General features: G+C 40.9%; 1 protein-coding gene across 2 annotated transcripts; it reads right to left on the reverse strand.

Moving 5' to 3' along the window:
• Positions 1-1,509: 1,509 nt before the first annotated feature.
• cip2a (cellular inhibitor of PP2A) lies at positions 1,510-20,396 on the reverse strand. 2 transcript variants are annotated; one of them, XM_086305767.1, is made up of 22 exons: positions 20,306-20,396; positions 19,982-20,114; positions 19,616-19,763; positions 14,960-15,072; positions 14,303-14,397; positions 14,097-14,193; positions 13,740-13,862; positions 13,188-13,333; positions 13,037-13,112; positions 9,325-9,546; positions 9,021-9,183; positions 8,142-8,289; positions 6,379-6,478; positions 6,137-6,255; positions 5,865-6,045; positions 4,575-4,649; positions 4,239-4,349; positions 3,589-3,785; positions 3,003-3,116; positions 2,829-2,911; positions 2,379-2,518; positions 1,510-1,805 (listed from the first exon to the last, which is right to left on the reverse strand). In XM_086305767.1, exons 2-22 carry the CDS (start codon positions 20,081-20,083, stop codon positions 1,659-1,661), a joined length of 2,700 nt encoding a protein of 899 aa, XP_086161893.1. In that variant the 5' UTR covers positions 20,084-20,114; positions 20,306-20,396; the 3' UTR covers positions 1,510-1,658. The 2 variants fall into 2 exon arrangements, with proteins under 2 accessions (XP_086161893.1, XP_086161894.1); XM_086305768.1 differs by having other exon boundaries at positions 19,982-20,103; positions 20,306-20,358.
• Positions 20,397-21,282: the final 886 nt, after the last annotated feature.

A 21,282-nucleotide genomic window follows, 5' to 3' on the forward strand; every position in this document is an offset into this window, starting at 1 on the left:
CAAAAACAAAAACTGTCCCTGTTGCTGTCACTGAATTAAATAAGCACTAAGCTGTTTTTATAACGCTTTGTCCTGCATCCCGGAAACAGAAACCTCCGTCCTGAGGAAAGAAGCTGAAATTCAGCCCTTAGAGGATGGGAACCATTTTTAAGGACTGATAAAGCCATCCTCTGTACCTGCTTAGAGTACAGGGAGGCTAAACAAGACTGTTAGGGATGCACCGATACCGATACTGGTATCGGGGCCGATACTGTAAATTGTGTGTGTACTCATACTCGTAAAAGTTAACCGATACCATGAACCGATACCAACTTATTTCATTAATCAGAGGGTGGCTTGTCATTTCTGTTGTAGTTTTTTAGATTGGCCACTAGGGGGACATCCCGTGCTAAACAGGCACAGGGTTAGGCGAGTGAGACTGGTGACTCCAGATTAAAAAAAAGAGAGAAACTGGAGGCTGCTGTAGCTAGGCTAAACAAAATGTCAGCAGTGTGGACCGGAACAGCCAACTTTAACTCAGGTTTTGGAAAAGCGATGAAAAATGTCAAGAGAAAATCCACGGGCAGTTAAAATAACAGAGGCTCTGACTCATTTTATCGCTCTGGATGACCAGCCAATGCCGGTCGTGGAAAACATAGGATTGCATAGTCTTCTAAGCATCCTCGAGCTGCGATATGAAATTCCCAACCGCCCATACATCAGGGAGGTAATGGTGCCAAAACTTTCTGAAGAGGTAAAGACAAGCAGTGTGTGCGCGATGTCAGTCCTCGGTTTAACGGCACAGTGGACTGATGATCCACGCGCAGATGAGGAGTTCGTTCGTCAATGCCAAATACTTTCGTTCTTTTGTTTGTTTGTTTGTTTACAATATGGACACTCTGCAATAATTTAAAAGTTTATTTTATTCGCAAATCTAATTTGTATTTATTTTATTCCAAACAGAAGTGTTTATTTATTATTCTGAAAGCTCGAGACTGTGCCAATAGTTCAGTGATATTTTGTAAAATTACAATGTGGAGACTGCAATAATTTAACAGAAGTGCTTATTTTTCACTTGAAATTTTTTTGTGGTCATTTTTAGATTTAATTTTTTTATCGGCAGAGAATATAATAAAACCTGTCTTCCAATTAATTGTATTATAGTATCGGTATCGTATCGGTTTAAAAAAAACTGGTATCGTTGCATCCCTAAAGACTGCGGCTCACCTATCAGACGACTGGACCATCTCGCTATTTGATCTGTTGGGAAGCCAGATAATATTCTGTTCACAAGAATTATGAAAAAATACTGAACAAATCAGAAACATCTGCCTGAAAACATCCGTCAGCTCTATAAATATGTAAATGATAATTAAAAATTTATTTCAAAAAGCAGGCCGAGGCTACAGTTTATTTTAGTTACGTTTTTAAATATTTTTTAAAAGAGGAATTTACAAAAACGATCTAGGATGTACACACATATCTATCATTTATTTACCAAATAAAAACACAGACACAGAAAAACTGACATATTTTAAAATATAAGTTGTGTTTAATACAGTTCATTAAGTGTTTTCTATAAAAAGTTTCCTGAAGGTTTAAAGCTCAAGCTTATAGTCTTGAAAGTTGATGGGGATGTTTTTCAAATCAGATTTTCTCCGGTGCAGCTCGGTCGCTGCTCAGAGCGACAGGTTGACGTCGCTCTTCATCTTGCCGCTGCTGAGGCTGTGGATCATGGCGATCATCGCAGAGTGTTTGTTCAACTCGTCCTCCTTCTGCTTCAGCTTCGTCTCCAGCTGACTCTTCTGCAGCTCCAGAGACGACGCCTGGAAAACAGAAAATGTTCTACATCAAGAAACCAGCCTGGGTTTATCTCCTGTCTGCTGCCTGATCATCGACTTAAACTGTGACAAGCTTGGATTCGTCTGTGGACAGAAGCTTTGGGACAGGCTGCAGGAATCTGTTTTTGACTCCGTCTCACGCCTCGATGGTTACAAGCTCTTCAATTTTGGGATTATTTTTTTTTAAAGATCTGAATCTAAAAGGCTGTTTTATTTTATTTTATTACGTTTATTAAGTTGTCAAAAAGGCGTTTCACTTTATGTGAATTTGGACATTTTGTTTTCCCTTTTTGGAGGATTTTAGTTTCTTTCTTTGTTCATTTTTCAAGCATCGTTTGTTTCTTATCAGCATCTCTTCACACACGTGAGAACAGAGAACGACTTTTCTGTCAATTGTCCATCAAATCACAGGTGCATGCATGAGCTAAAATTAAGGCATCAAATAAAAGAAAAAGAAGCCCAACAAAATACTTTACATGTTAAGGAAACAAAGGTATAGAAGCTGCAGGTGTAGCTTGGAGCAAACGTGTCGCGTTTGATCGGCACTCCTGTTGTTACCTTGATGCTGGCGTCCTTCCGGGCCTGCTCTGTTTTGTTGAGTTCTTTCCTTAAAACATCCACCGTCTCCTCCAGGTCTCTCCTCTCCTGCTCCTTTTCCTTCACCTTCTCCTCCTCAGCCCGGAGTTCAGCACGCAGACCTGACAGGAACAAAGCAAAGTGCTCCTGAGGCTCATGGATAGGTTACAAATCCTTTAGGTTGTCTTTAATCTCAGCGCTGATAAAAACATGTCTTATAATCTTGACTTTATCAGTCAGAGGCGGTTTTAGACAAACATTTGCAGGCGACAATAAAAACGTTCCTCTAATAAACAAATAAAAGTTACACAGATTTTCTCACATCTCTGATGAATGAAGAGTCTTGGGATCAGATTTCAGGGGGGAAAGGTCCTTTCCCATATTTAGGATACACACATTTGTCTGTTACGGTGAAATTAACTGAAAACCAACCTGAGATTTCACCGTTTTTCTTCTGTAGATCTGAATTAAGCGATCTGATCTCCTCTTCTCTCTCCTGCAACAATGACGCCGTCCTAACAAAGAGCAACGAGCGTCAGAAACCTCGTCTTCAGGTCAAAGGAAACAAGTGTCGCACGTGTGTGTGTGTGTGTGTGTGTGGCACACTTGTTTTGCTGCAGCTGGAGGGCTTCGTGGTTCTTCTTCAGGGTGTCCGTCTGTTTGGTGAGAGAAACGTGAGCCGCCTGCACCTCCTTCAGCAGCCGCTCCGTCTCATTGAACCTGCAGAGCAGAACTGTCACACATCTGCACGTCCCAATAAACCAGCCCAAAGTTTCATTTCCACAGCCTGAAATAAAGTCTTGTTATACACGTGTTATAAGATCATTTCTCTCAGGCGGAAACAAAGCAGGACAGTACTGGTTAAATCTGCAGCAGTGATCACAGATCAAGCCTGTGGACTTTAAAAGTGAGAACTAAAAAAGGAACAGAAAAAAGAGACTTTGGTGGTTAAGAAGTCAAAACACGTTTGACCCCAGCGTCTGTAACTTCATCAAAGCACAAAAAAGTGTTTTTCCTCTTCTTACTGGCGTTAAAAGGAAATAGTGCAGATTGAACTGTGTTGGCTCAGAGAGCGAAGTGTGAGGAGAAAAACCTTCACTGTTTAACTACAGCTGTTATTAAAAAAAAAAAGAGCTCAAATAAACAAACAAATAAATAAATCCCACCATGGTTTCACCAAAGTGCCTCTGACCTGTTGAGCAGGGTGTTGTAGGCTCCTTTCAGGGCCTGGTGCTCCTCAGAGTCCCGCTGTAGCCTGGAGTTGTGCTGCAGCAGCTCCTCCATGTCAGCTCTGGAGCGCTCCACCTCCAGCACCTGGCCGCTCAGCTCCACCTTCAGCTCCTCGCGCCGCCGCTCGGCGTCCTTCAGCAGACCGCCCAGCTTACGAGCCTGCGGGCAGAACACGGGGCAAAATTAACATACAGGAAAAGTGGATTTTACTAAAAACAGCGAGGATCAGTGATTGAACTTCTAAGCAAAGATGAACTTTCCCATGGCTTGATTTAATTTAATGATTTTAGGAGGTGCTCACACTGACACTGCTTCACATTTAACATCAGAAAAGCATTTGGCACGGACAGCGTGACGCAGTGCATCTGCAAACTACAACCTGGGACTGCATTCAACATCGTAATTACACGTATTTATTCACTATTAATCTTCTAGCACAAAATGTGAGAAAAAACAGGAAAAACAAAGTTTAAATAGCTCGTTATGATGTTTTGTTTTTTTTAATGTTTTAACATCACAAAAAAGATAAAGCACATGATCCTCACATTTAAGAAGCTGGCACTGCAAACAGTGTATTATCAAAATCTAAAGGAAAGAATAAAAACATGTTACCTCAGCCTCAGCCTGAGCTCTCTGAAAGCGATACTGAGCGAGGAGACGGTCGGCCTGAGAAAGAGCCAGAGCCTTTGCCTCCAACAAGTCCTGCAGACGGCTCTCCTTAGACTGAGGAGACACACAGAAACCTTCATCAGATACAGAAATGCTAAAATCCAGATAAAGTCTGAATGCTCCTGCAGAGGCTTCAGTGTTACATCAACAAATAACTCTCAAGAAGTAAAAATCAGACTGTTAAAAACAAACTGCAAACATATGACAGATTTTTAAACTGCGTGGTTACTCGTCTGCAACATTACAGCAGTGTTCATTGCTTAGGCCTGATGTACTCACCGCGTACGCGCCCAGCTTCTGTTCATACACGTCGATGATCTCGGACACGTGCGAGTCTTTGACCTGCTCCTGCAGCTGCAAGCATCAGACAGACTTCAGTGGAAACGTCGACGGGAAGATTGAAAACATTTATGACACAGTTTTGTTTGTCTGGAAATGTTGCCGACACCGTTTCCAGGGGTTACACCAAATGTTCCCAAACTTTACGACCTTTAAACACTTTAAATAATAAAATATTTCTTTGTGAAACAGTTTTCGAGGCCCCGACGACTTTAAATTATCCAGGGAACAAAGAAAAGTGGAAAATAATATCAGAATCTAATATTTTAGTGTTTTTACTTCTGTGCATTATCTAATAAAACTGCACTGTGTGTGCACAGCCTGTAGCTACATTATAAAGTTTGATAAATCACGTTTGTTTCTGTAATTTAAGACGTTTCCTTTGTTAGCAGCAGTCCAAACAACGTTTTATTGTTTTGACCTACAAAAATCAAGCAAAAAACATTTTGGTCCTAAAATATTTCAAAGTAAAAGTTAAACATGGATGCAGGACACGCATGTGGTTGGGCGCCACGACATTTTAGAGAACCCATAATCTGCAGTACGCTCAAAAGGTGATTTTATTTAAATTATTTTTATTGTATCAATTGATTTTAATTTTGGACATTTAAACAACTTATGGTTTCCGGTAAAATGTGAATATTAAAATGAAAATAAATAAAATAAAAGCCTAAACAGGTCACTGCTACCCTGGTGGTGTTCTTGGATAATTTACATTACCTAATAGTTAATTTGAGGATGAAATTTAATTTGCATTTGTTAAAGTGCACCAAAAGATGGCATCTTCCCCCTTTTGGTTGTGTTGATCTGACTGATCCTCATCATGTATGACTAATGAACGCAGGACTTCACGCTGTGAGCCACCGAGAGGCCACGATCCTTGACTAGCATCTGTAATCTAGTTTGTACATGTGTAGTCTGTAAAGCATGCTTCATCTGATGACAACAACAACAAACAAAGAAAGAGACTAACCAACCCAACCATCCCAGTTTCCAGGAGTCGATCTGAAGGCGTTTATTGTAAAACTTTTTCACCTTTTTTGGTCTTAAAACTTTAACAGCTTTAATAAAAATTAACCCGTAGAAGCAAATCACCTGAAGATCAAATCTGTTTGAATGAAAGAAGAAAATGCTTCATCTTGGTCTTATGTTCTGATCACAGCTGTTTGCCTCCACCATGGAAATGTTCACGTTTCAACAGTCACAGAGAAACACTCTTGCACACTCTACCTCCAGCCCAGTCTGAATCTTCTCCACCAGACTGTGGACACTTTTGCTGTGGACACTGGAAGAGTCCAGCGTGCTGGTGTTTGTCCTGAGAGGCGGGACTTCCTGCACTGCCACGCGCTTCACAGACAGCTCGGCCTCTCGCTGGCGATAAGCGTTGTTGGCGGCGATGCTTTCTCCCAGACTTGAGAAAAAACAAAGAAATGTTGTCCACGATTCACAGAACTATTAAATATTTCTGGATAAAAATGTGTAGTTTGGATCATGAGACTCACACGAACGAGGGGAAGTCTGGGAGGGGAGTGGCTTCAAACAGCAGAGAGAGCCCGGTCTGCACACTGTCTCTGTGGTGGGACGTGAGGGCCAGAGAGAGCGGCGTCACAATCCTCTGGTCCTGAGGGATAAAACAGAGAGAATAACAACTCGTTTCAACTGAACACAAAACCCTGCGTGCACTAAAAACATGCAGTCAGTGAGAATGTACGGAAGGTAAATAACGTCAGCCTGTATGTAATACCTGCAGCATCCTGTAGAAGCTGGTCTCCATGTCCTTCACATGCTGTCTCAGTTTGCTCATCAACTCCAGGGTCTTCAGCAGAGCTTCTGCACACACCTGACTGAAACCACACACACACTTTAATATCTTAAAATACCTCAAAAGTAGTTAGAAAACTTTCATCAGCTAAATTAACTCAACATAATAACATAACATTATGTCTATGAGTTCTTTAATTCATCATGAAAAGCTGATTTAAGCTGTTTCAGGATCAGGGTGGCAGCTGACTTTTCAAACTTACATTTGTGCCTGAATGTTATTTGCAGCTCTGTGGGAAGGAAGCATTTTAAGGCCTTTCTAAGTATGTAAGTGGGCAAACGCCTTCGCTTAAATCCTGTTATCAATAGTAACAATACTAAGTATAGAGTGATCCATTTCACATGTGTCTGTTAAGTCACAGACACATCTATACTGGTGGTGTAAAGTAGCCCGTGTCAGTTGTTCTTTTGATGCACAGACTGCAGCTCTCTGAACGTCGTCTGTGCAGTCTGCACGCCAGCTGCAGAGGTCTGCAAGTGTGGTGTCCTTTTAAAAGGGCCTCATTACATTAGTTTCAGCGTTAAGTTTAATATGTTATTGTATGAAGGACAGTCTTGGGTCTGTAGACAGCCAATGACTCAATAAACACGCCCACCAAAGCCTCATCAGCTAAGTTATGATACCAAACTGTACCAGATTAACAAGCAGTAACACTGAGGATATTTCCTGTTTTTATATTTTCATTTGTTTTTCGAGTTCCTAAAATAGCTTAAACTTTTCTCAAAAGTCTTGTTTGTTATATTTTTACTTGAATGAACTCAAATGTTTTTTCATATGTAGTTTCAGTTTTTAGTCTAGTTTTAGTTAATTACATAGTGGATTGCTTAGCGGATGCCTCTGTAGAAGTGAAGTGAATGACTGTAGCAAGTCTGCACAGCTCTTTAAAAATAAAAATAAAAGTTGATACAGCATTTGGTGGATTGCTTTCCTTATCTGTTATGTAGATCAGCGCTGTGTCGCTCATGTTTACTCTTGCTTGTGGCTCTTTGTGTAATTGAGAATGGCCTCTTAAAGAAACAACAACAACAAACAGACGTTCTCCCAAAGCTTGTTGGGCATCATGTTAGCATTAGCCAGCTTATCCCAGCAGAGGATTCACCTGGGCTGCTGACATCTTTGGTTCAGCTCGTGGGCTGTGTTGATGGTTGGTTGGTGATTTTCTCTACATATCAGAGCCAGTGGGTGAAGTTTCATAACAACCACCAACAGTGACCAATAAATGGAGCATGGCTGACTTGGCTCAGCACGGCTGTTTTAGGGGATTTTCTGAAATCGTTTCCCTCCATAATTACATTTGATTATCTCCACTGCACCTTTACTGACGAGGTTTGACACGTCAGTAAATATCAAAAAGATGCAGTTTGACAACACTAAGAATCATTTTCGGGTAGCTGCATGGGCAGAGACCACCCTCACTAACTTCTGATGCAAACACCTGAAAAATGGCAGAAACCACTCAGTTCAGAAAAGAGCTTCAAGTATTACTCATGGTAGACTTTCAAGGGGTAAAGAGTTAAAGATTTTTAGAGACAATGTGAGTACAAAGTACTGATCACATAAAGCAGTGCAGCTGTATTTTGCATTAATAATGCACGGTCTGGAAATCCCACTGCTTTTCTAGCATCTCTAAAAATCACTTGAACCCAGAAAAATCTGAGCAAAACATCGTCAGAGCTTTCACTCACCTGAGATCATCGTCAGAGCTGGGAGGCAGACAGCTGAGTGGATTGCTGCTATGACAACATGAGAGAAGAGCTTCAACCTGTGAGAGGCACAGCTGAGCGCTTATCTGACAGGACACCAAGGATCTGGTGGCATCCTCTGTGCACAGGAGTGGGAGAGTTAAGGCTTCGAAGGAATCAGACATGTGCAGTAGAGGTGGGAATCACCATACATCCCACGATACGATATTATCACAATATTTAACGCACGATACGATATTATTGCAATTTTTTAAAATATTTTGCGATATTCAGATTCTGTACATAAAGGTAAACTTTATCAATATTCATTTTATCTAATATCAAAGTCTCACACTCAGTCTTTCTCTCATTTCAGTTTTATTGTTGACAAACTGAACGGTTTGTATTACAGTCTAGTCCAACTTAACTGAATGCAACAATCTGGTACAATTATAGCTATTCTGAACTATGCAATTTATGAAAACTATGCAGCCCATTCAGCAACTGAAGAATTTGAAAGTAAATTAAAACAAAATATAATTTTACATTAAATAAAGTTTTAAACTTAATTAAAATAAAACATGGCTTAAATTAAAATAAGCAAACTGTCATGTTTATTGCTGCAATAAAAAAAGTTAAACACATTTGGACAGTGAAGGAATGTCAGGATTCTTGCTCAGAAAAAGGATCAACATGCTCTGAAGTCAGAGTTCCAGTCCACGAAAACTTTTTTTGTAACAAAATATCGATTTCTGCTGTCCCTGTATCGATACATTATTAGCAAACAAAATATCACGATACTACACAGTATCGATTTTTTCCCCCACCCCTAATGTGCAGATACAGACAGACTGCAGGGCGGCAGGGTCACGAGAAGGATATTTAGCAGCAGGCTGGTGACGTAGCTGATGCGGAGACAGTGTTTTCTCAGGTGAGCATCTCCCTGTGAGCGATTGAGGCCCTTCAGCAGCCCTAACAGTGTCGGAAGCAACATTTCCACAAAGCTCAGTGTAGAATCAGGCATACTCTCTGCTCCCAGTGTCTCCTGGATGGAGAGGACAGGAAGAGAAGTGGGTGGACAGCTAACAAATTTTATTTTAATCATGACTACAGCTTCCAGGTAATCAGAAGAAAAGGTTCTGCCACTGTCAGACCACTCCCCTGTATCCCAGTGGGGCTACCTTACCTCCAGTAGCTCGCTCAATAGCTGCAGGACCTGCAGAGAGCAAGATTCGCCACCCTCCACGGGCGAGTTCAGCCACTGCACCAGTGCCAGCCCACACTGCGCCTTGCATCCACCGTCCCGTCCTGCGGCTCTGAGTTTAGGTCCCGCCGGTTTGAAAACCACCTCGCACAGGAGCGAGCGCAGACCTGAGACACTGCACATGGCAAGGAGAAGCTCCAACACCTGCGAAGCACACACGTAACACACATCAAGATGAAGGTTTGTAGCAGCTGAGCATGGCTTACAAAGGCTTTCCTTCCCCTTTATCCAAAAATAGGCTGCAGAAAAAGGCAAGTGTGCAATCATGCAGTAAAACTCAAGGTGGGCCGATAATGCTTTTCCATTTTCTGTCTTATATGTTAGAATGGATGCTGATTAAGAGTAGGAACAGTCTGATCATATTCACAGTAGACAGCAGAAGCATCTTCATGCATCTGCTTACAATCTTTAGATAAACTTCAGAGAACAAAACACCCAAATTTCAACATAACCTGTGAGTAATACGAGCAGCAGCTTCAAGCTTATAATAATCACAGAATTGACTAAAAATCGAATAAAACTGCAACAAACATCTGATACTTTTCTCAGTTTTGTACCACTGAAACTTGAATATCTAATTATTTATTGATAAATTGTGAACAGACGAATCTATATATAACAAAATTTTTGCAACATTATTATCATTATTAATAATATTATTATGGCACATTTGTATATTTATGTTAGTATGTATATAAAAAGTATCTATTTAAAAAGATCTGTTGCCGTTGCTTTTGTGACACATGTCACGTTACACATTGTCACAGGTTTCACTCCTGATATTTTAACCCAAACCATGAGGAGTTCCTAAACCTGCATTATTAGTTCCTGAGCATCATGGAAAAGGTAGCGAAAGCAAAACATGAAAGATGAAAGCAAAACTGAACAAGTTCGGTCTTGTGATATAAAACCATCGACCAAATAATAACCAACAAATGTCCAACAGCTTTTCAGCTGAGATCACAAAAAAAAGGTTTGCAAACCAGCTATGAACCAGTTAAACAACATAATTGTATTGCTTGTTAATATTAAAACTATTAACTACAGTTTTTACAGCGTTTCATTCTTCAATTCAAACATCAAAGGTAAAGTGCAACCAAAATGCCGTGAAGCTCGCGGTTTTTGATATTTTACAGCATCACGTTTTCATTTCAAGGAAACACACTGAGTGACTTTAAAATCAACAGTTTCCTAAATTTAAAAATCAATTTCAGTTTCTGTTTAAACTCCTGAACAAATGTAAGAAAACCTCTAGATCTGACAATTAAAATCGAAATTCAAGTTGAATCCTTTCGGGTTTTGGGACGTTTTATTGTTTCTTTTTAGTTCAGTTTAGTTCCAGTTTTTGATAGAAGATTTTTATCATTTCAGTTTAGTTTTTCAGTTTAAGAAAGTATGAGGTCATTTCTGCTTCTGTTCTTCCAGAATAACTAAAAATGAACTCATCATGACATTTAATGTATTGCACAGTCTCTTTATAAGGCAGCAGTTGATAAAAACGCTGACAGCTGCAGAATCGTTCAACTCAAACGTAACCACTTAAACCTGCACGCACAAATAATGAGAGAACAGGCTGTTACAAAAAAGCAACATTAACATTTTTAAAGACTAAATATTCCTTGCATTTATTTCCTGGTTTGTCGGCAGCAGCTCCTGAAAGCGTTGTTTCACTGTCATCAGTTAATAGGAGACACCGGTTTATCAGAAACGCTGCTGTCCAGTTATAAGAGGAAGAAAAAACATGTGAGTCTGTGTGAGAATAGCTTTCTTTAACTGCTGCACAACAAAACAAAACAACAACAGCAAAACCACACAGGAACACGTTTGGACCATCTGTACGCACGCTCAGTAATCCAGAGTGAGACTCCTTTCAGCTCTTGTGCTCACCAAGGACATTTCTGTCCGTTTGACTTCAGTTATTCATTTTGAGTTAACACAGATATTTATGTTAGAATTTCAACACCAGGTCCCAAAATAAGCTGTGAAACCAAACACTAAACAGCTCCACTGAAGCACATTACAGCCTCTCTGCAGTGCTGAAACAGCAGCTCTCCCTCTGTGACCCTCAGCGTTCGCTGGATCGATCGTTCTTCTGGTCAAACCTCAAAGGTCTTCAATGTCAGCCAAGTCTAGAACTTTGAAACTGTGATTCGTACAAGTGTGGTGTGTGTTGTCAAATTGATAACAATCGATTAAGTAACAGGATATGAAATACTTCTGTCTTATTAACGAGCAGTAAGAAATATTTAAAATAATTATTTGTCTAAAAACAAAAAAACATTTGTATTTACCTCAGAAATTCATTTTATTGTTTTATATGTTTTTAAATATATTAATTTTATGTGTTAAAGTGCAGAAATGAGTGAGTTTGTGTCTGTAAGCCTTGAAAGGAGAATGTGGTTCAGTGGCTGCACTGAACAGACGTGAGCATATCCTGAAGTTGCTCCGTGATTTGATGCAAAGCTTTTGTGCTGCTTGAAGACGCCGTGATGGTGCAGACGTTAACAATAATTCGCTGATGTTCAGACAGACGTCTCAGAGCCATAAAGACAAAACTAAGACTAAAGTACAGCTTTCTATCCCTCAGCCATGCTGAACGCGCTCCTCTTGTTGTCATTTGCATCAAAGTAGGTGAAACGGATCCACCCAGGCTTCTGCTTCTTACCTGGACATGCTCATATCCCTGAAGTTTAACTGAGTGCTACCTTTTGTTTGAGCAGGACTTGCTTGTTTGCCTTCATGTGCATATGAACTTGAGTGACAGCCCATTCTTCATTCATAGGGTCGGCCTTCTATCAGGTTGAGGTCAGGACTCTGTGCAGGCCAGTCGAATTCCTGCACATCAAACTCACTCATCTATGTCTTTGTGGACCTTGTGTTGTTTCTGGTGCACAGCCATGTTGGAACACGGAGAGATGATCTCCAAAATGTTCCCACAAAGTTGTGACCATGAAATTGTCCAAAATGTTTTGGTATCCTTGAGCTGCTTTCAGTGGAACGACGAGCCTGAGCACAACTCCAGAAAAACAACCCCACACCATAATCCCCCCTCCACCAACGTCTCTCCAGAGAACACATCTGCCCACTCTAGAGTCCAGTGGCGCCGTGCTTTACATCACTGCATTTTAAGCTTTGCGTTGCGCTTGGTGATGTAAGGCTTGGACGCAGCTGCTCAGCCATGGAAGCCCAATCCATGAGGCTCTCTATGCGCTGCCTCTGAGCTAATCTGAAGACCAGGTGAAATTTGGAGGTCTGTAGTGATCTCTGTGCACTGCTCCTCAGCATACGCTGACCCCGCCCTGTGATTTTACATGGCCTACCACTTTGTGGCTGAGTTGCTGTCACTCCCAATCGCTTCCACTTTGTGATAATACCACTAACAGCTGACTGTGGAATATTTAGTAGCGAGGAAGTCACATGGCTGGGCTTGTTGCACAGTTTGCACCTCATCACGGACCGCACTGGAATTTACTGTCTAAGAGCGACCCACTTTGTTGCCACAAGAAGGTCAGTGTTGACGTCAGCGGCATCACGTCTGATGCAAACTGTGTCACACGTGATGGTTTCAGGAAATACTGGGAACTTACAGAGTTAAGCACAGCTGGTGTGGGTTATCATATTTGTCGTCTCTCACCTTGGCTGCAGGGTCCGGGTCTTTCGAATGCAGCAGTCCTAACACTTGAGACACACATGCCGAGAAGTGGGGATACCTGGAAATGGACAAAGGCTTTCAGCGGAGTTTTAAAGCAGCTGTTCAGGAAAAGAGCTGTGAATTATCTGCATACCTTGTTAGGTAATCAGCTATTTTGGGGTTCTTTAACAAATCAACCAAAAGGTCGACTGAGTATTTTCTCGTCAGAGTACCATCACCGTTCACGATGATGTTGAACACAAGCTGGAACGTTTGATGGATGTTCTTTGCATCAAAGAGCTACGAGGAAATCCCAGAGATTAGAGACAGGATATTATGTGAATCAGCATGAATGTTGTTTACTGTTCAACAGATAAAAACGAGAAGAGAAAATAGGAACAAAGTAAAAAAGGAACAATTGTTTCTGCTGTTAAGAAAAAAAAATCGAGTCATGGCAGAGACCTGCAGAAGTCTTGAGTCTCATTTGATGACATTTTGTCAGATTGGCTTGTAATTTTTTATAAAAAGTGTTTTTTGAGCAAAAGTTCTCCAGGTTTTTTTGGAGTTCTTTCAAAGTTTTCTGATTTTTGGACGTTAGCTGCTTTTTCACTCTTTTTCAGTCCAGTCTGTGAACATTTACAGAAAGATTTCTTTGTTTCGTCTTTAGACACTTTGTTAAGCGCAGATCCCAGCAGAGTTCACCTACCTTCTCTCCAACCTTCTCATTCAGGCTGAGGCTGGCCAGTATAGACAACGTGAAGACCACCACAGTCAGGCTGTTGTGCGCCAGAAAGTTGATCAGTGTGCGATAAAACTGCTTCACGTTGTCCTACAAAACAACATAACCAGTTTCACTCCTACTGGTCACCAACAATAAATGCATGTGGCCCAAAAAACTGAATAGTGCATCTCAAAAACATTAGAGTATCCTATTATTGTATTGTGAAATATTTAAAGGCCTTTTTTGGTTTAATTTTGATGATTGCGGTTTACAGCTCATGAATTTCTCGGGCCTCCAATTCTTAGAACTCTTCCTCTTGTATGTGAATCAGCAGAAACTCACCAGAGACTTGATGTAGATCTGCACGGAGATGTTGTCGCGACAGAGATTGGCCAAGAGGCCGAGACATGACATGACAACGTCTTCATTTTGAGATTGGCTGTGATGAAAGACCGTCGGTAATCTCGTTAATTGAAACATAATGAATCAAAACATAAAGAGCAGTAATTCAGTATAACATAAAGGCAGAGATGAGATGTGTTTCTCACATGTTGGTCATGAGAAAAGTGATGAGCTCGTGGATGCAGCTGGCGGACTGGAAGATGCGAGTGTTGTAGGTCAGCTTCTGCAGCACCTGGAGGCACTGAAATACAGAGCAACACGACACAGACAGTTTTAGAGAAAGACTCAAAGCTAAAAGGTAAAAGTCTGTCGAGTAGATAGTACAGTCATAAATCTGCTTCAGGTAATTACTACATCTATATTAATAAAGATTTGGTTTGACCACTATTGGAATAGTTTTGGGTTTGTCTGCACAGGCAGAAACTACCCTCACGAGCTCCTGGTGCACACACAGTTTGTTCTGCTCAGTACAGGAAAGGGCTTCAGCGCTTAGTCCTTGTATGCCTTCAAGGGGTAAAGAGTTTCTTGTAAAACACAATTCTCAATTTTACATTTTGCTCATGAAATATGCTTTAACTTGTATAAATGTCAAGGACACCAAGAGCAGAAGCACCACGGCACTTTCTTTCTGTCTTTCTTTCTGTCACTGTGAACTGGCAGAGACATTTGTGCTCGCACAAGCTGACGGTAATGTTTAGAAGACTTCAGGGCTTCAGTTTGTGTGAAAACAGCTACGACGTTTCCTGTAATTGCTTGAGTCTCACCCCCAGCTAGCAGCACACCGACTGTATTGATGGGCTTACCTGCAGCACCAGAGCCTCCCCAGGTGTGTTGCTGTGACAGTGTATGACAGCAGCCAGGGTGCTGGTGAGGTTGTAGCTGCTGTGCAAAATCTCCCGGCTCTGATCGTCGCAGGCTGTGAGGAATGAGTGTTTATGAAGTCGTTAGCATTTAGATTTTCTGTCTCAGAAATCATAAACATCCTTTTTTTATTATTATTCTTACTACACTATACATTCTGTTTACTATTCTCTGCTTACTGATGCAGCAGTTTCCTGACCCAATACGATAGGATTCTTTGGGAGACAATAATAAACCTAACTGACCAACTGGCCTCTGATTATTTATGCATTCAAAGGTTAGCTTCCAGCACACTGTGAAAAGTTCGGCACACAAACAAATAGTTTGCTGTTATTATCGGAATTTTGTAAAAACAGTGGAAATCCACATACTGCACATATATTTGAGGCAGACATGATTTTACTCAGAACCGTAGGAGGGCAGCCATACTTAGTGCTGTAAGGAGATGAGCTGAAAGAGGGCCTGACATTGAGAAAAGACGGTGAAACCTCAGAGGACATACCAGGGTCTGAGAAGCCTGTGCAGGAGTACATATATATATGTATAAGCTACACGTAGAACACCAGGCTGTGAACCATCCTTCTATGGTCTTAGCAGATTAAGGGAGACTTGTTGAACTATCTTTAAGAGAGGTCTCACTTTTCAGAGGGATTTATTCTTTCCCCCTTACCACAGACCATTTCTTAATTTGGACTCCCTTATATCGAAGAATCTGTCTGAACTGACTGAACTGGATAAAACCAGGGATGAGAACATCTGGATCCTAGATTACTGATTACCTGACAAGGTTCTTATTTCCCTTCTAGGAATCATAATACTTAAACTTCAAAGCCCCAGATTACACATTGTCCATGCTCAGGCTTCTCAAAACATTCCTGTTCTAATGTCCGGTCTTACAGCACTAGGTCTGACTCCCCTCCCCTCTGCCTGCAGTATGGACATGAGTTAAACATGTGAGGTAGTAAGAACACTGTAGTAAAGGGCAATGAATGAAAGTTTTGGTTTTGAATTGGAAAAAATTACTGTAGATTTCTGAAATCCTGAAATCAAAGTTAAGACTTGTTTTAATTTTGAAAAAACAAAACAAAAACACACACACACACACATTTTCAAGCCAGTGGCACCATGTATTTCTATATATTATGCCTGTATAATCAACAATTGTCAAGTATTGTTCGGCTCCATAAAATAACACTGCATCGCAGAAATACTTTGAAAGCGCGGAACGACAATATTTTATATAAAGCCGGAGATTTGATGTGTGAGCTCGAACCTGTAACAGTCTTTGTGGCAGTGAAAAACTCACTTTGTATGATGTCCACACAGCTGTAAACAAAGTTACTGATGCTTTAGATTTTCTCATGACTTCTTCCACATTAGTTCTCTTTGAATTTGATTTCCACTCAGTTTAATTTCAGTTCCAGATTTGCTCGTTTGAGTTTAGTTTTCAGTTTTAGTGTTTGGACTAAGGAGCTTGGAAAGAAAAGCGTCTGGACTTCTTTAAGTTGCTTGAAGACGTTTCACCTCTCATCTGAGAAGCTTGAGATCCCTTCCCAGACGCCTTAATGCCCACTCACACCCTTTGCCATCTGACCTCAGGAAACCACATGATAGGGTGGGACCAGGTTTCACAATGAGCTCACCCAAAACCTTGGCTGATTGTGACCTACATCCGTTTTCACACCTTGGCTCATGTGATTAGGTAAAGCATCATTAGGGGGTCATTTTGTCCCTCTCAGGGGGGGTTACTCCCACAGTGCTTAAATCTGGGACTCTCCACCATTTGACCCTAGAACTGAAGAAGCTTCTTGGATGAGAGGTGAAACGTCTTCAAGCAACTTAAAGAACGCTTTTATTTCCAAGCTCCTTAGACTACGATGACCTGGATGACTGAGAACCTTCACAGACTTAGTGTTTGGACCAGTTATACTATGAAAGGTTCTTGTCAACAGCTCAGGGAGGCATTGTAATCGCATGTGAAGTGCAGTTTTTTATGCAGAAGAGCATATCGGTCACAGGTGTGCACATTTGACTTGTTTTTAAGGTTATTTCACCACAGCGGTAAATTTAAATTGCTCGGCTATAACACAGGAAAAGTAATAAAACTTCAGACTGAATTAAAGAACAAAGTCATCTGTGTGCCCATCTTCATTAGTTCCTACATGGTGCTTACATTTTCTCCTCTCTTTTTTTATTCTTCCCTGTATGATAGGTCACCCCTCTGACTGCGATGCCATCCCTCTGCCTCATTATCTGGTGAATTTTGAATTGTCCCTCTATTCTAGCATTAACCTCAAGAGTTACACATATATCTGACGACTCAGGTGGAGGTAGGACTCATCCAGAGTAGAGCTGTTTTATTCCAAACTATTCAACCACATAGGAATCTTTGACAGTGTCGATGTGCAAAGAACACAAGATGTTATTTACACTCTGATCCTAACCCGTCCCTGTGCTGAAGTTACACATTACTGTGTCACATGCATAAATCGACACACTGATCTTTTTTCTTTATGTCATGTAATGATTGGTATTTCAAGGTAAAAAAAAAAAAATGCACACACACATGCCATATGTCTTCAGAGAAGTTGAGATCTGATGGCAAATGCCCTGTATTTGTATAGCGCTTTACTAGTCCCTAAGGACCCCAAAGTAGGGCTGGGCCCTATCATACCGTTCACGGTGATACCGGTGTAATGTTGGGCAATGATAAGAAAATGAAATATGGCGATAGAATATGGGTAAAACGCGCGTGCGCAGTGCCTTTGTTTACATACGCACATGGCGGCGACGCAGAATGAGAAGAGCGAAAGCAGATCGTTGAATGAAACAGATGAACCAGAACTGGTTTGTAAAAATGCTGCAACTTCAGTGGTGTGGAACTGGTTTAGCTTTCGTCCGTCAGATACACAACAAAGCACTATTTGTGGTAGAGCATGCTAGCGGGCCGCCGTTATTACCGTGTTGTTTGGAAAATACAGCACACTTAAAATCAATCCTTTGATTTTTCTGAAAGTTGACAGAGCTCCTTATAATCCCGTGTGCCTTATGTCTGAACTCTGGTTGTGTTTACTGACCTCGAAACGAGTTTATGTGCACGGCGCTCAAAAATCTGTCACATGTTTTAGTACAACTTTGCTAAGCTACGAAGCCGCACCGCTTGATGGATTGTCGGAGCATCACGGCTATCGTGGGCAGGAGCCTCGCGGAGTGATACGTACTGTGCTTCAACATAGTGTTACGGTATTGTGTGTGTTTAACCTCTTTTTAAGTTTTGTGGATATTCTACATGGTTATGCTGAGGATATGTCGGCCAGTTTCCACTGGAAACGCCTTTTGGCTAAACTGTCAGCAAAGAATTTGCATTTGCACTGTTACATTTTTATATAACTTTAATGCACATAAAAAACAGCTGCTTGTTTAAGTGCAAATACATTGATGGTTTGGTTTTTCCCCCCACTAATAAAGTTGTGGAGTTGTAAAGCATTTTGTCTAGTGTCAATTATATCGTCAGTTATATCGTTATCGCAAATTTTCAAATGTACATCGTGATAATTTTGGTCATATCGCCCTGCTCTACCCCAAAGCGCTTTACACATTCAGTCATCCACCCATTCACACACACATTCACACACTGGTCATGGCAAGCTACATTGTAGCCACAGCCGCCCTGGGCGCACTGACAGAGGCGATGGCAATTACTTTGTGTTCTTCTGCACATTGTACAGATCAGCTGTTACACACAGATGTATACGGTGGGACAGTTTGTGGTAATACAGCTGTCTTCAAGATAAATCCTCCGCTCCACCCAAGTCTCAGACCTCAGGACCTTATAACAGTCCCTAACGAATTCTATCAGATAAGTTCAACCTTATAGAAAAATATATTGATTGTTCTTCAACCTCCTCTCATTTGTCACACCGTTTTCAGAGAGGGACATGTGTAAAACCTGCGTGTTCACTATATTACTTTTGTTATAGCATCCCTGGCTTCAACAGACTCCCTCATCGGGTGTGCTCATTTCTGAGCCACTAATCTGTGATGCTCTTTGCAGATAATTATTGAAATGAACTGAATGCAAGAAATTAGTACACCGTTAGTAGATCACCTAAAGAATTTTCCGCTCCCATGGGATTGTTTTGTAAAACCACTGTCACATTAATCTGCCCGGCAGCTTTCAGTCACAAAACTGACACGGTGCCTCTTTGGTAAACCCCGCCAGGAGCTTTGTGATGCCTAAAGAAGGCTTTACAACACTTTCATAATGACAACCGATACAGATTAAGTTGTCTGTGAATGTTTTAAATACTTTTGCTCTGGCAACTACTCCTCTGCTTACAATATAAACGCAATAGTTTATGCCATTTAGATAAAACTACATCCCTATGACATGATTGCAAAGGCCCCTAATGCTTGTTGGGTTGACAGAAGCAATCACATAAAGACTCAAATCTGGGACTTTTCTGGAATTTCACATTTCTGTGAAAAAACAAAGTTTTAGTTAACTAATAAACTTGAATTCAAAATGCCAGAGCACTCAGGTGATGGTCCATTACTGGTGCTGAAGTGTGTATAAAGTATGAAGAGGTCTTCCGTACCTAGCTGTGACAGCAGGGAGATGATGGAGCTCGTCAGGGTGGGGCTGGTGCTTGGGTTTCCAGCCAGCTCTACCAGCCCACTCACACACTCGCTGGGCAGAACCTGAGCTGAGGACAGCAGCTGCTCGCACTTTAGGCCCGAGAGCTTCTGCAAACACACGGCATGTACGTAAACTACACGGGGATACGATACACATATCCCCAACAGCATTTTGAGTTGTAATCACAGGCCAAATTATTGCACAGCAAACCCCTACTTTGTATATTCTACTCCCAAACCACTGCTTGCCTCACGTGGTGCCTCATAAAGCCACTCAGGTGTTATTCTCCAGTTTGACGGATGTATAAACTGAACAGTTAGCTCACCTCCACCTGTTTTTGTAGCTGCGCTGCGTGCTGCGCTGTCCTGCTGTCTCTGTACTGCTGTATAGCCAGCAGCAGAGACTTCAGACAGGTCGTCACGTCCATCTTGTACAACAAAAACTGCACTGTAAGGAGACTTTGTCAAAGAGAGAGACAAGAGAGAAACAACCAATGTCCGTGTTAACACTAGCTAGCCAGCTTATCTTTCATTGTAATGACAACAGAAAATAAACTAATCATAAAAGCCTGAAACTGTGACTCGTTTATTCAAAACATAAGATTAAATTACGATAAATATGATAAATGTCAATTCGATAAATAATATACCTGCGGTGCCTTTTCTTTTTTCAGAGAAACATCAACAACCGGCAACACATCGACAGCTTCCTCCCGCTTCAACTTCGAACGGGAAGGGATCGTACCATGTACGAGAAAGGGGGAGACAATAAATGAAATCAATATTAACGACATTATAATTGATTATTTGGTGCCATATTTACACAATTTTTAAAAATGAACAAGGGTTTTAAGAGCCAGATTGAAACAATGCTTAGGAATTTAATGGTAATGGCTTAAAATAGATTAAGCTGTTGAAAATGCACACCCTTATTACAGGGACGAGACCATGTGAGAATACACGTAACAAGAGGGGGCGGAGCAACAATTACCCGTAGTAGTTCAACAGTGAAAAGTGAATTAAATTAAATTAAATTATTACATTTATTTAAATGTAATAAATTTACATTGAAACATGACTTTCAGAAAATTTTATTTTATTGAATTACTTATCAACAAATGTAATTGATTTTTACACACAAACCCCTGTAAGGTTTACTCTAAAAGAAATAACAGCAAACTGTTTCTTCCACAGTATACTTTTCACCAAAAAATAGAAACCAAAACAGTGTGTGTGTGTGTGTGGGGGGGGGGGGGGGGGGTCATCAATTTATTGAATCGTCATACAAGAAAATACAGCATATTTTCCTGTCCTGATGTATACCCTTGTTAGAATAGCAACAAGAGTATACATCAGTTTTTTATATAACCACCTGTTTTCTTCAACGTGGTCTGAACTTTCTTAGGCAACCATTCTCATCATTTCTTTCAGTAGTCTTCAGTAGGATCAGGGTCTGGAGAGGCCAATCCACGACTGATAGTGCTCCAATGTGTTTTCTATCCAGGAATGCTTTAACTGCATTGGCTGCAGTGTGTATGGGTTCATCATTGTGCTGAAAATGCCTCAAAACCAGTCTGTATTTTTCTATTTCCACAATTCCATTAATTTTGAAAAGATCAACATCCCT

This window comes from Aulonocara sp. 'chitande type north' Nkhata Bay, linkage group LG9 (assembly GCF_057382095.1).
Source record: "Aulonocara sp. 'chitande type north' Nkhata Bay isolate Kocher_YH1m ecotype deep benthic linkage group LG9, A_spYH_male_GT1.1, whole genome shotgun sequence".
Classification (NCBI taxonomy): Eukaryota; Metazoa; Chordata; class Actinopteri; order Cichliformes; family Cichlidae; genus Aulonocara; species Aulonocara sp. 'chitande type north' Nkhata Bay.